Source organism: Phyllostomus discolor, chromosome 14 (assembly GCF_004126475.2).
Source record: "Phyllostomus discolor isolate MPI-MPIP mPhyDis1 chromosome 14, mPhyDis1.pri.v3, whole genome shotgun sequence".
NCBI lineage: Eukaryota > Metazoa > Chordata > Mammalia > Chiroptera > Phyllostomidae > Phyllostomus > Phyllostomus discolor.
The window spans coordinates 15,596,085-15,611,605 of NC_040916.2; the positions used below are offsets into that span (position 1 = coordinate 15,596,085).

A 15,521-nucleotide genomic window follows, 5' to 3' on the forward strand; every position below is an offset into this window, starting at 1 on the left:
CCTGCGCACGCAGCCACCATGGCACTCACCGCGCCTGACTGCAGTCACGGACTCACTCAGCTCTGTTCCCCCGCCCTACGCCTGTCTTTTAAGATCAGTTTTATTGAGCCATAACTGACATCTGATAAAATGTGTCCATTTTAAGGGTATGTACACCCATGTAACCACCTGACAGTCAAGACAGAATTCCTTTTCTACTTAAGATTTTATTTGTTTATTTTTACAGAAAGGGGAAAGGAAGGAGAAAGAGAGGGAGAGAAACATCAATGTGCGAGAGATATATCAATCACTTCCCTCCCACACACCCCCAACTGGGGACCTGGCCTGCAAATCAGGCGTGTGCCCTGACTGAGAATTGAACCCGTGACTTCATCGCAAGCTGGCACTCAATCCACTGAGCCACACCAGCCAGAGCCAAAAGATAGAACATTTTTATCACCATTAAAACATGTCTAATCTCCTCACTGCTCCCTTGCTTGCTTTAAAAATTAAAAGATACTAAGATTTTAAAAAGACATTTATTTTTACCACTTGACCAATCTATAAAGGTTTCATTATTTTCTACTACATGCAGGTATCATTTATAATTTAAAAATTAAATATTTCTATTTTAAGAGTATATTTATAATAGTTAAAAATTAATCACCACATTGAAGATAAAATATTTTAACTTCAAATGTATTTGACAGACTGATTTGTGCTACACAAAATTTGTAAATACTTTTAAGTCAGGTATGAATATTCATGCATATGAATATTCGTAACTAAAGAAGGTACATAACTAAATCTGGCCAACAATAATAAAGACTCAACATTATCTAGATGACCAAATAAAATAATATTTAAGTAAGTTTAAAAAACATTTTAAAAACTTAAGATCAAACTTTATTTAAATAATTCACAGAAGAGTGTAAGACTTAACATTTCCAGCAGTGTAATGAAGTGAATACCCTCATTAACTTTCCCTCTAAAACTAACTAAAAAAAATGTTTGATAAAATAAAACTCAGCCCTGGCTGGTATGGCTCAGTGAATTGAGCACTGGCTTGAGAACCAACGGGTGACTGGTTTGATTCCCAGCTAGGACACATGCCTGGGTTGTGGGCCAGGCTCCCAGTGGGGGGTGTGCATGAGAAGCAACCACACACTGATGTTTCTCTCCCTCTCCTTCTCCCTCCCTTCCCCTCTCCATAAAAATAAATAAATAAATAATCTAAAAAATAAAACTAAAATGCCTTTTTAAATATATTGATGAGCTGGCAAAAAATTTTAAAACTTTTAAAAGTCAAAACTTATATGAATGCAGAACCTAGAGATAAGCATCAAAGTCAGCTTCCATTTAAAGGACATTGGCCAAACCAAGCAAACTCAAGTTTTGTTTTTTGTAATGCTTTTTTAACTGCCTACCAAAATTCTATCTGTGCTTCCCCTCCACAGTAACCCACAGTCAAAAATCATGAACTCACAAAGAAAGAGAATACACATGCAAGAGCCAACAACAAAAAGAACAGATAGTAGAATAAAGTTCACAGCTGTTAGAACTGCCAACTCAGAACAGAAAACCGTTATATTTAATATTGTTGAGAAACACTCCTCCACGCATCTCTCTTGTTCCTGCATGTCTTGCCTTGTATTCCCCAAAATCAAGGCCTGGATGATCTTTACCCAGACCATTTTCCAGGCCTGTGTTTGCAGTAAATGACCTTAAAGGATAAGGTAACACCTCCCACTAGGAGAAGGTGTAGCCTTGCCCACTGTCTGCTGTAAACTGCAGTTTCCCAAGGTCAGCGACCGTCTCCTGTGCAGCAGCTATCTGTGCCTCTCCTCTAGGAGCCGGGATACAGGGAACCAAAACAAACACGCTGACACTCGGGCTACTGCTTTGTCTGTGAGTAATAAAGTCTTTTATCTCTGGTGCAGGAGTCTCGTGTCTTCTTTCAGCAGCTATACAGCTGCGGCAAGCTAACCTGCAACTTGTATAAAATCTCAAATCCTTCACAGTTCTTGACAGTCTTAAAAAATAAAAATATGAATAAAAAAGCATGAGTTAAAACACTATTAGAAGATTTTAAAAGAAACAGAACTTCTAGAAGTAAAAAATACAATTGAAATTTAAGACTCATTGCTTGATTAAAGGGCAGATTAAACACAATTGAAGAGAGAATTAGTGAATTGGAAGATATATCTAAATATATCTTCCAATCAAAAGGCAACATAGAGAAGAAAAAAGATAACTCTGAAATAGAATTTAAGGCATATGAGCAAAGAGTGAGGAAAGCAAACATAAATCTTATTGGAGTTACAGAAGGAAAATAAAGCAAAAGTCATTAATTATTTGAAAAGATTACAGAGATGTTTCCAGACTAATGAAAGATGCCAATCCATATATTTGGGAGGCCCTATGAATTCTAAGAGGTTAAATAAAAAGAAACTCACACCTAAACACAGAAGAATAATACTGCAAAGCAGCAGAAATGTGGAGGAAATCTAAATAGAGAGAAAAGGCATTATATTCAATGGCATAAAGTTAGACTTTCAGCCAATTTACAACAGAAACAGTGAAAGGCAGACAACAATGGAATATTTTCAATGTACTGAGAGAAAGTAATCTAGAATTCTGTACCCATGTTAACTATCATTCTAAGAGTAGGCTCAAAATTAAGGCATTTTCAAACAAAAAAAGAAAAGACTTTTCCTACAGTTGGAGCCTTAGAAAAAGAGATTCTATAGCATTTCTTTTTCTACAGATCTATTTCTACAGATTTCTTTTTCTATAGGAAAAAGAAAAATTATCTGAGATGGAGTGAAAATGAAAAAAGAATTGATGAGCAAAGAATGAGATTCTACTTTATACCGAATTCATTGGAAAAATTAAGAAATCTGACTATTCCAACAGTTGACAAGGATCAAGGAAAACTTTATGCACAGCCGGTGGGAGTACAAATTGGCACCACTTTGAAAAGCAACATGGCAATAACTTGTAAAACAGAACTTGTACATACGTAACTCAAAAATTCATCTAAAGCTATTAAACTAGAAAAACTCTAACACGTAGGACACTCTTACACTGGGGCACAAGACATACATAAATATGTTCATAGTGGCACTATTTATAATAGTAAAAAATGTAAATAACTGACCTGCCCATTAACATAATGAAAATTAATGAATTACTACTATATATATATTAATGTGACTAAATCTGAAAAATCTTAGAAACATATTAAATGAAAAAGGTAAGATTTGGACTCTAAACACCAGTGCAATGAAGGCTTGAGTATAGTAATTTCTCACGGCAGCGTCTTAACCCCTTTACAGAAAGGAAGCACATGTGACTACGCTTAGCAGTGCGCCCCTCTCCCCCACAGCTTTGCCTCTTGAGCAGAGAAATGAGAGAATGAGGACAGGGTTGGGGGCAGTCTGGAATTATACCAGGGGTAGTGCCCTGGGCCGCTCCTACTGACTTGGCTCCTGTCCTATTCTCAAGCCTAGTTTTCCAAACCACTCAGCAGTTCTGTGAGCCTCCCACCGTCCTCCGGTAACTTCCCATTTTCCATAAATCAGTGAGTCCAGGCATGTTGCTGGCAACCAAAGAGTCCTAACTGATACACGTAGCTGTCAAGCAATGAATTTATATAATTCCACCTGTTCTGATTAATCCTTAGTTATCAACTTTCTCCCCATGATTTGGTTTCCCAGTTAGGTTTGATAGGCTTCCACAGGAAAATGCCTGCTTGCACAGTTTAAGGCCCAGCTGCCGGGGCTACCCACTTTGGCTGAATCCCTTTGGGTCGTTACTGTCCAAGGGGCACAACCCTGACTTCCTCCTTTCCAAGCTGGCCAGTGATACTGGCTGCACTGAGAATCATGGTCTCAAGGTGTGAGAAAACCCATCATTGCACCAGCTGTGTCATTCAGGGTGTCTTACCTCCTCTGTCTTTAAAACGTCCCATATTCGAGCATGATCTTCCTCCAGCCAGTGTCCTGTGCCCTCCACCTTGGTGGAAGGTTTGAATTTAGACACCACTTGAGCAGGCTCTCCCACAGGTTGCCCCTGCATCTTGAAAGAGCCAGGCAGGAGGCATTACGAACCTGTGTGGAAGAATAAAGTGAGATGCAGGTGAAAACATCAAGTAACATAGAAAGAGATATGAAAGCAAATCATCTTGTTGGATTTGTGAATCATGAGACCACTGGAGACAGTATCACAGAAACATCAACTTTTATGGTCACTTGTTATGTTTTAAATGTTTGTTACTGGTATTTTAACACAGGCTTCTGGAGGTAGAGACACGTTTTGGTGGTAGACGAAGTGATATAAATTTTAAAGCTAAGTGAAAAGCGTTCTCTGCCTATTGTATCTTCCTGTCCCTTTGCTCTGGCCCCTTCAGGGGGAGAGATGGGAACGGGCGGGTGTAAGGCAAACTTGTGTGACATTTTTGTGTTTCGAATGTGGGAGGAGCACTGGCTGTGGCATCAAGCCGCTATTGAGTGCCCATCTGTACGAGACTTCACGCTGAGCATGCACAAATAATGCGGCAGTGTGGTTCTTGACCTTAAGAAGTTTAGTGTCTCAGGGCAGAGAGGGCCAGGGTTGTAATCAAGTGATCACAGCACAGAGTATTACAGCACAGTGTGTGAAATGCCCCAGTACGTTTCCTCTGAGCTTCCAAGCTGCAGTGAAAGCTCAGAGGAAGGTCCTCTTTGCTGCTTATTAGCAGTGTTACTTCCTGAGCTCCAGGTTCATCAGCAGGTGCTGTGAAGACAATATTTAAAAGTTGATATCTATTCCATAAGTCTGCTTCCTTGCTATCTTCCCATCTGCCAGTGGCTTGTTCAGATCACATCATGCCTGCTCTGCTCCACACCGTCCTAAACAATCTCCTCACCTCCATTCGAGTCCCTGAGAATCTCCCCTTCTCTGTAGAGTTTTTCTAAATAGCAAATCTAATAATGAAGCTCCACCTACCTGAAACTTTTCCCGGAAAATAAAATCCAAACTCCTTAGTGTGACATCCACGGCCCTCGCGTCTGGCTTCCTCGCCTCCCCCCTCCCACCACGCCATCCTGCCCTCTCAGCCGCTCTGCGTCAGCCTTCTGAAAGTACTTGTGGATCTCAAATACACCCAGTACATTTTGCCTTTGTTTGTGACACCTGCCCTCCACCCTGCCTCCAAGAGAATAACGACTCTTCCTTCGTTAATCTCTTTACACCCCCTGGACAGATTGCTATCACGTCACCACAACACTTCATTAGGTTTATTTGCTCTGAACTTGACGCCCACAGTCTGGTCTTTTAAGCATCTTGACACTAGACTTGGCAAGTGTCTATTCATATGCAGAATAAGTACTAAATAAATGTTGGATGAATTGGTTAATTCAGTAAACCATGAGGATGCAGTGAAACTGAGGGGACAGAATGTAATATACTCAAACAACAGATTTATAAGTCAAGTTACCTGCTCTCTTTCTCTTCTTTATTGACTTAGTGGGCTGGAAGCTCTTCATAAGAAAGGGCCAAGTCTAACATTCACCATGCACTACCAGCAGCGAATACTGCAAGCTGCAATTGCTCACTATGTAACAACAGACTAGTTTCATGCACACGTCCTCCAGGAACTGAGTGTGTCTGCAAAAAGCAGGCCTTCTGCTCACTTGACCTAGTGCCTGAATAAAAGTAAGCGGAAATCAGCATTGCTAAGTCAGGCAGCGTGGGTTAAGTCAGAGGATTTAAGAAAACGATCTTGTGCTGCGTAGTTACTTCCCTGCCTCACGTGTTTCATCTGTAAGCCACGGAGAGCAAGTCACCCGCCTGCAGAACAATGATGAGGAAGCTGCTAACCAAAGCCAATTCGCGGTCTGAAGAAAGCTGGGGCGCTTACGACCCTCCCACGAGGAAGCAGGAAACAGAGACTTTATAATTAATGAACAAAGTTCTTCTGAGCTGACATTCTAATAAATGATGCTGACACATACACGCAAGGAAATAAGCAAAGCAGAGTCATGCCGAGGTTCCGCGGTTTCCGTCCAAGATAAATAAATAAATAAAAATAAACGGACAAAATGGAAACAGGCCAGATTAGTAGGGAAGGAAATTCCATTGTTGTTACTGGAGATAATACTGTAAACAACAAATAATAAATCAAAACAGAGCGGGGAGACTACATTAAATGGTTTGGCTGTGTCCTTTGTATATCATGGAAATGTAACCGGATAAAATCGGCAAACTACAAAATCTCAGAGTGAACAATGGGGCGCCTTTAAGCCCAATGTACCCCAGTGACCCCATGGCTCTTACTCGAGGGTCTGCCCACAGCTGCCTTCTCATCTCTGCAGCGTGGGTGAGCGTTGGCACATGTTCAGTGTTGGAGACTGAACTCTGCTGTGTACTGACTTCCCACAGAGCGTTCCTTATCCTGTTTGGGAAGAAGATGCAATTCTGAGCTTTCAACCATTCCAACGCATGGGGGACACTAAGGAAGAATGAAGAGAGGCAGCCAGCTCTTACGAGGCTCTTCAAGCATTTTGAGATCCTCCACCCCATCTGAGACGTGAGGCCTTTCCACCCATTCCCACTCAGTACATCTCGTCACTCACAGAAGACTATATATGCAACATATATTGAGCTCCCAGTGCACACCGGCCACCGTGCTACGTATTTTCCACATTATCTCTAATCCATACAATAGCCTTGCAATGACGTTATTACCAGTTTACAGCAATGAAAGATCAGATTCAGAGAAGATAAGTAGCTTTAATGCACTGCTAAGAACTGTGGAGTTCCCAAGTAATGCTCTCTGCCCTAGGTCAGTTCAGAAGTCCTCCCACCCTCTCCCTGACCCCAGCACTGGTGTAACGCAACCGCTCTCTTATGTCCCTCTCCTGGGACGAGAGTTCAAGTGTCAACGTCTTGGCTCACTGGCACAACAGTGTCCCCTGGAGAGACGTCACATCTGAAGAGCACATAGATGAGAGTGGGACAGAAAGCGGGAGGGAAACATGGGGACACAGACCACTCCTTTCCTTTTTACTCTCATGTCAACTTCCGGCCAGGGCAGGCTTTGTGAGTGTGACCTGTGCGGCAGTCACGCAGGGCCTGGGGCTCAGGAGGGCCCCACGCATGGTCGAGGGTTCTGTAGTCACTGTATTGAAATCCTTAATTCTCGAACAGTCAGCCTGCATCCTCATCTTGCACTGGGCCCCACATACATAGCCCATCCTGCCACTGACCTACCTTTTTCCTCTTCAGATCTGAAGTTTCACTCCATACCTTCTTTAAGCAATTCACGCATTATAGGTTTCCTATCTATTTCCCTAGAAGTCTATGTACGGGAGCCATTTTTTACTAGAATTAAAGCAGGCAGGAGGAATACGTAGACCTTCTCTACCTGTGACATGCTGCATGTCTCAGAGCCGAACTACTGCCTTTTTTCTTAAAACACATGGTCAAGGCTTATAAACCAAGTTCTATACAAATACCACCAACACAAGCTCATTCGACAGGCAAGGCAAAAATCACTGTGAATCTAAAGGGCAGACTCTTCCATTCTACTTAATAATCGATCTAAAATGCCATAAGCCTTATGAGCTCTTGCGGAAATCAGTTTTGAATAACTGTCGATCTAAAACACCTGATACCCACAACAGAATCTTTTTTTAAAATCACTGGATCATCCTTAAGCTGGAGGTGAGGTGGAGAAAGGAAGCTATATGCATACAAAGGCACATCCGGCCAGAGAACACAGAAGCAAGATCTTGCTCCAAAGTTTAAAATACAATTGCTTGAGAACTGTTTTTTTTTTAAGTGTAAAAGGACTGTGATTACCCACTGCTTCTACTGCGTGAAGCAGAGAAGTATACGAACCAGGAAGCCAGGTTTGATGGAATGGAAGAAGGTGGTTGTGCTTGATAGAAATTGATAACTGAAATTGGTGGAACTAATAATTTTATTATGATTATATAAATAATCGAAACAATTCTATGATTATTAAGTACTTCCTTAAATAATTTTTATCTTTAAAATTTATACTACTAAGGTGTGTATTTTCTTTTTAATATACTTACCACTCTATGCTTATGATATAATATGTACAATATAGAATAATAGCATTTCTCCCATTCCTTCAAAAATAATCACTGACTGACGGCCATCCCATTTTCTCTGGTCATTACAGAGGACCTGGTTGATAGCTTCATGTCCTAAATGACATTAAGTACCAGAAGTAAACGAGCAGCTTCTCACGGGCTAATCTTAAAGTCATAAGTATTAAGGGACATTCTAAGAACGCAAAACTTTAGCATTATTAGTGCTTGCCATTGGATAAAAATTAGCCATAATTCCCATTAATATTTTGAAATGTAGAGCTTTAAAATGAGTTTTAGAGCACAATTTCACTGAAATCTATATTTATTGTATTAATCACCATGCTGGATTTTGCTTGATAAGTCAATCTGTACTTTACTGAATTTGACTTTCCTTCCGATGATAGTAAATAATGTATGAGACAGCCCTCCAAATCATTATCTTTTCCTTCTCCCTCTCCTCTTTACAAACTTTCAAAAGAAAAAGAAAAGTGGGCCATGATGCAGGCGTAGGTAGATACACTGTGCCTCCTCGCACAACCAATAGTAGGACAACAACAAATTAAAAACCAAAAATAACCAGAACTACCAGAAAATCAAACTGTATGGAAGTCAGACAACCAAGGAGTTAAAGAAGAAACATTCATCCAGACTGGTAGGAGAAGCAGAGACAGCAGACGAGCAGAGAGAACTCAAGGCAAAGTGGCAGCTGGTGGACCAGGTGGTCCCACATTTGTGTGCAGATAACCAGGAGCAACAACTGGGGAGCAAGACAAACCGCGCAACCCAGGGTTCCAGCACGGCAAATAAAGCCACAAACCTCTGACTGTAAAAATCTGTGGGGGTTGAAGCAGGGGAAGAAACTGCTCACCACACAGGAGAGTTCATTGGAGAGACTCATAGGGTCCTAGAACGTACACAAAACCATCCACCCAGGAATCAGCATCAGAAGGGTCCAATTTGCTTGTGGGTAGTGTGAAAGTGACTGAAAGCCAGCAAAGAGCTGGACGAGAGGCATTGGTCCCTCTCAGACCCCACCCCCACTTACAGCACCACAACACAGAGACGTGGTTGCCCCGCCCTGGTGAATACTAAAGCTCCATCCTTTACCACATAACAGGTGTGGCAAGACAATAAAATAAGGCCCAAATGAAAGAACAGATCAAAACTACAGAAAAAAATACAACTAAGCGATGAAGAGATAGTCAACCTATCGGATGCAGAGTTCAAAACACTGGTAATCAGGGTGCTCACAAAAATGGTTGAGTATGGTCGCAAAATAGAGGAAAAGGTGAAAGCTATGAAAAGTGAAATAAAGGAAAATGTACAAGGAACCAACAGTGACAGGAAGGAAACCAGGACCAAATCAAGGTTTGGACCAGAAGGAAGAAATAAACATTCAACCAGAACAGAATGAAGAAATAAGAATGCAGAAAAACGAGGAGAGGCTTAGGAACCTCTGGGATATCTCTAAACGTCCCAACATCTGAATCAGAGGGGTGCCATAAGGAGAAGAAGAAGAGCAAGGAATTGAAAACATTATTTGAAAACATAATGAAGGAGAACTTCTCCAATCTGGCAAAGGAAATGGACTTCCAGGAAATCCAGTAAGCTCAGAGTCCCAAAGAAGTTGGACCCAAGAAAGCACACACCAAGGCATATCATAATTAAGTTACCGAAGATTAAAGAGCAGAGAATCTTAAAAGCAGCAAGAGAAAAGGAGACAGTTACCTACAAAGGAGTTCCCATAGACTACCTGGTGATTTCTCAGAAGGAACCTTGCAGACAAGAAGGGGCTGGAAAGAAGTATTCCAAGTCATGAAAGGCAAGGACCTACATCCAAGATTGCTGTATCCAACAAAGCTTTCATTTAGAATGGAAGGGCAGATACAATGCTTCTCAGATAAGGTCAAGTTAAAGGAGCTCACCATCACCAAGCCCTTATTCTATGAAATGTTAAAGGGACTTATCTAAGAAAAAGAAGATAAAAAATACAAACAGTAAAATGACAACAAACTCACAATTATCAACAACCAAATCTAAAAAAAATATAAATAAACTAAGCAAACAACTAGAACAGGAACAGATTCACAGAAATAGAGATCACATGGAGGGTTATAGCAGGAAGGGTTTGAGGGGACAATGGGGTAAAAGGCACAGGGAATAAGAAGCATAAATGGTAGGTACAAAATAGACAGGGGGAGGTTAAGAATAGTATAGGAAATGGAGAAGTCAAAGAACTTATATGTACGACCCATGGACATGAACTAAGGTTGAGGAATGATGGTGGGAGGGAGGTACAGGGTGGAGGGAAATAAAGGGGAGAAACAAATGGAACAACTGTAATAGCCTAATCAATAAAACATATATATTTTTAAAGTGTTTAATATTCTGAACCTCACCAGAACTATTAGGTGTTTGTTGTCATTACCACCATGTATGTCGATAATACAGTATTTCTGCTTTACTCTCTTGGCACACATAAACTCTTACTTCTGCCAGAATTTTTTTTTTTATTTTGTGACTCAACTCAGATTTCTCCGACTCTTGAAAATGCCTGGCATTTGCCCTTTTCCAGTATCTTCCAGTGATTACTGATATTTTTGCAATTTCTTTTCTCCTGTCTTCTCTCACCCTCATTCTTCCGCCTAATGAGCTGAGGCCCTATCTAGATAAGAGGTTTGTTAGTGCTTATCTCCTATTATCTTCAACTCCTCCACCTAAAAGTCCTCCATCAAGAACAGTCCTTACATTGACTCAGAGGCTCAGAACAGCTCACTACAGAAAGCACTGAAATTCCAGTCAGAAGACTGGGTTCAGATCATGGAGCTACAGTAAATTCTCCATGTATTCCTTGGGCAAACCAGTTCACTTTTCTTGGCCTCAGTTTCCTCATCTTTAATATGAATAGACAGATTATAAGATTGCTGAGGCCCCTTACATTTATAACACAAAGCATTCCCAAATGTAGAAAGCAATTATTTTTCCAGTCAAGCTGAGGGACTTACGCTTCTAAACAATGCTGTGATTTCTGTTTCATGTATTGTACTTATCCCCTTATTGACGAGTCGAACAATATTAAATTGCATATTATAATAGTCCCCTGGCATTCACGGACATAACATCTGAATTTTGAGTATTCGAGAACAACATAAAATTCTTCAACACATAGTCCCCGTATGTTCGGCAAGGCTTTGTAAACCTGGTGTTTGGTGTGCTCACCAATCCTTGGCATCCAAATCTGGTTCAGGGATAGACTTCTCCGATAGTGATTGCAACTGTGGTGGTTACAAATTGGGGGATCTAAGAAGGGCTTAAGATACAGCCTTCCCAATTGTGGGGTCTGCCTTTGAGTGAGTTCACCAGTCAATTCGTCCTGAAACAGGACAGAAGCAACTCTCCGGCGTCCAGGATTCCAGTGTGGAGATAAGGACTGAGACACAGACAGACATCAATCAGATGGAAAGGACGCCAGGAAGCTACCGCATGGACAGTCTCCTAGCCCTGGGCAGTGTCTGTTACAGGACAGGAGGCACGTCAAATCCTTGCACAGCAACACTAGAAGTGGGCTGCATTTAAAGTGACAGCATATGTTGCTGTAGTAGGAGGTAAGCAGAAGCTCGCGACCTTTCCCTCTTTGGAATCTCAGCAGCATTCTGGTCTATTTGCTTTTCTCACCTAACTCCGGTCTCCCCTGCTAGACTGACAGCTTTCTGAAAGCAAGACTGGACATAAATTTATTGCTTCCATTTAAAAAAAAAAACAACTCAATCACCTTTTTAAAAAATATTCTATTTTCTTTCCATTGGGGAAAAAAAAACTTCACTGGAGTGAAAGATTAAGCATTTACCACTACGATGTACTTGGAACAAATGGCAGTCGTTGGGCAATCATTTTCCAAGGCATTTTAATCATGTCCTGTCTCACTCAAGACTGAGTGAGCAACGTTGCACAAGCGAGTCTGCAGTCAGAGGTGACTTTCTCCAAGTGCAACCGCCTCCTGTTAAGTGCAGAAAATTAAAGAAGTGGAAAAGATTCCTGCTCCATTCAAGTTGATATGTTTTTAAAGGCTGGTCCAACTGCACTTCAGACTTGGTGTACTTTTTCCCCTCTCACTGATAGTATTTGGCAGGAGTTTTTAATAATAACTCAAAAAAAAAAAAACCCCAGACTGGGTTTGCACTACCCTCGTGAACCTCTCTGGAGAAAGGCTGCTCTTTCGCACAGAGCGCCAACACGAGGAAAGCAGCCGGGCTCCCCTCCTGGCCTCCGCTCAGCCGCAGCCGTCTGGAAACCACGCTTCGGAGCAGACATGGGGGAGGGAGAGGACACCTACACGGAGCTGAGGCTGAGATCACTGAGATCTGATGGGTGCCCCAGTATTCTAAGGGAGACAGACTTCGAAGGGACTACATTTTTTATGGCCTGCATTTTTTAAAATTGTTATTGAATTTATTGGGGTGACATTGGTTAATAAAATTATATAAATTTCAAGTGTACGATTCTATGATGCCTCATCTGCATATTGTACTGTGTGTTCACAACAAAAAGTCAAGTCTCCTTCCCCCACCATTTGTCCCCTCTTTACCCTCCCAAGCCCCCCCCCCAACCCCCATTCCCTCTGGTAATCACCATACTGTTGTCTGTGCCTATGAGGTGACTTTTTTTTTTGCTTAATTGCTTCACCTTTTTCACCTAGCCTCCCAGCCCCCTCCTTCTCAAAGCTTTCGGTTTGTCCTCTTAATCTATGCTTCCATTCTGTTTCTTAGTTTATTTTGTTCATTAGATTCCACATGTAAGTGAGATCATATGGTACTTCTCTTTCTCTGACTGGATTATTTCACTTAGTAGAATACTCTCCAGGTCTATCCACCCTATCCCACAAGGTAAGGTTTCCTTCCTTTTCATGGCTGAGTAGTATTCCACTGTGTAAATGTACCACAACTTTTTTTATCCATTCATTCACTGATGGACACTTGAGCTGCTTCCAAATCTTGCCTATTGTAAATAACGCTACAATGAACATACGGGTACATATATTCTTTCAAATTAGTGTTTCAGATTTTTTCAGATATATTCCCAGAAGTGGAATCCCTGCATCAGAACACAGTTTGATTTTAATTTTTTGAGGAAACCTCGTACTGTTTTCTACAGTGGCTGCACCAATCTGCATTCCCACCAACAGTGCAGGAGGGTTCCCTTTTCTCCACATCCTCACCAACACCATTGGTTTTTGACTTATTGATGACAGCCATTCTGACGGGTGTGAGGAAATATCTCATTGTGGTTTTAATATGCATTCTCTGATTATTGTGACATTGAGCATCTTTTCATGTCTATTGCCCATCTGTGTGTCCTCTTTAGAGAAATGTCTATTCAGGTGCTTTTGCCCATTTTTTAATTGGATTAGGCTTTTTTTGGTGTTTAATTTTATAAATTCTTTATAAATTTTGGATATTAACCCCTTATTAGGTATATCATTGGTGTCTATGTTTCCCCATTCGGTGGACTGTCTTTTTACTTTGTTGATGGTAGACCAATATCCCTGATGAACATAGATGCTTTTGTAAAATCCTCAACAAAATATTAGCAAACTGGATCCAGCAAAACAGTAAAAAGGTCATACACCATGATCAAATGGGACTTATCCCAGGAATACAAGGTTGGTACAATATCTGCAAATCAAAAATGTAATACATCACATAAACAAAATGAAGGATAAAATCACCTGATCAGATTAATAGATGTAAACAAAGCATTTGATAAAATCCAGCAACCATTTATAATAAAAACTGTTAGCAAAGTGGGAATAGAGGGAACATACTTGAGCATAATAAAAGCCCACAGCCAACATCATATTCAATGGGCAAAAACTAAAAGCATTTCTGTTAAGACTAGGAACAAGAAAGCATGTTCTCTTTCACCACTCTTATTCAACACAGTACTGGAAGTACTAGCCACAGCAATCAGACAAGAAGAAATAAAAGGCATCCAAATTGGAAATGAAGAAGTAAAACTGTCATTATTTGTAGATTACATGATACTGTATATAGAGAACCCTAAATATTCCACCAAACAAAAAAAAACAAACTACTAGAACTGACAAATGATTTCAGGAAAGTAGCAGGATGCAAAAAAAATATTCAAAAACCAGTTGCATTTTATATACCAATAATGAACTATCATAAAAGGAAACTAAGAAAATAATCCTATTTACAACTGCACCAAAAAAATTACCAAAGAACAAATATAACCAAGGATGTAAAAGACTTATACTCAGAAAATTATAAGACACTGAAGAAGATATAAATAAGTGGAAGCATACACCATGCTCACAGATGCAAAGAATTATCATTATTAAAACATCCACATTACCCAAAGCAATCGACAGACTTAATGCAATTCCTATCAAGATATCAATGGTGTATTTCCCAGAATTAGAACAAATATTTCAAAAATTTATATGGAACCCCAAAAGACCCTGAACATCTACAGCAACCTTAAGAAAGAAGAATAAATTTGGAGGAATTACGCTACCTGATATCAAACTACACTATAAGGCCATGGTAATCAAAACAGTATGGTACTGACATAAAAACAGACATACAGATCAATGGAACAGAATAGAGGGCCCAGAAATAAACCCACACATTTATGGTTAATTAATATTTGACAAAGGAGGCAAGAAAATATAATGGAGTAAAGACAGTCTATTCAATAAATGGTGTTGGAAAAATTGGACAGATAAGTAAAAAAAAAAATAGAACTAGACCTCCTTCGTATATCACACACAAGAATCAACTCAAACTAGGTTAAAGACTTAAATGTTACACTTGAAACCATAAAAATCCTGGAAGAAAACATAGGCAGTAAAATCTCAAACATTTCTCATAGCAATATTTTTTTCTGATAGATCTTCTCAGGCAAGGGAAACAAAAGAAAAAAATAAACTAAAAGTTTATGGCCGGCATTTTCATTACGATAAAAATCCCACTGATGACGTCAGTTAAAATGAGATAAGACTGCAAATCCCACGACAGTAACAGACTCAAGTGTTTCACAATGCTGTGGGCTCCAGCTTTAACTGGCCAAATGAGGACAAAATGCAAAAAAAAACATTAAGGGAGCGTCATTCACTGCAGCAGTCACAGGCTAACTTCTATCTTCAAATAGAAGACGGTCAAGCTGATTCGGGTCAGAGACATCTTTTAGTCCCAACAGTAACAACAGCAACATGGGTAACCTCCCCGACCCACCCACCGACCACAGTGGGTTTATCATCCACCTGTGCTGGGCTCTGGGCTTGCACTTCATAAGCATCAGTTCACCCTCCAAACAGCTTCAAGAGAAGCTCAGATCACCAGAGATTAAGGAACAAGCTGGAGAATGCTTCTCTAGCCATAGGCCAGAGTCATACCCGCCCCACCACACTGCACTGCC

General features: G+C 40.5%; 1 protein-coding gene across 2 annotated transcripts in view; it reads right to left on the minus strand.

Moving 5' to 3' along the window:
- Positions 1-15,521, minus strand: part of RGL1 (ral guanine nucleotide dissociation stimulator like 1) — a 218,558-nt gene that overhangs the window by 149,632 nt on the left and 53,405 nt on the right. For both annotated transcript variants that reach the window (XM_028530834.2, XM_028530836.2), the window contains exon 2: positions 3,928-4,091. In XM_028530834.2, coding sequence (XP_028386635.1) covers positions 3,928-4,059 — 132 coding nt within the window. In that variant the 5' untranslated portion in view covers positions 4,060-4,091. The remainder of the gene's footprint in view (positions 1-3,927; positions 4,092-15,521) is intronic.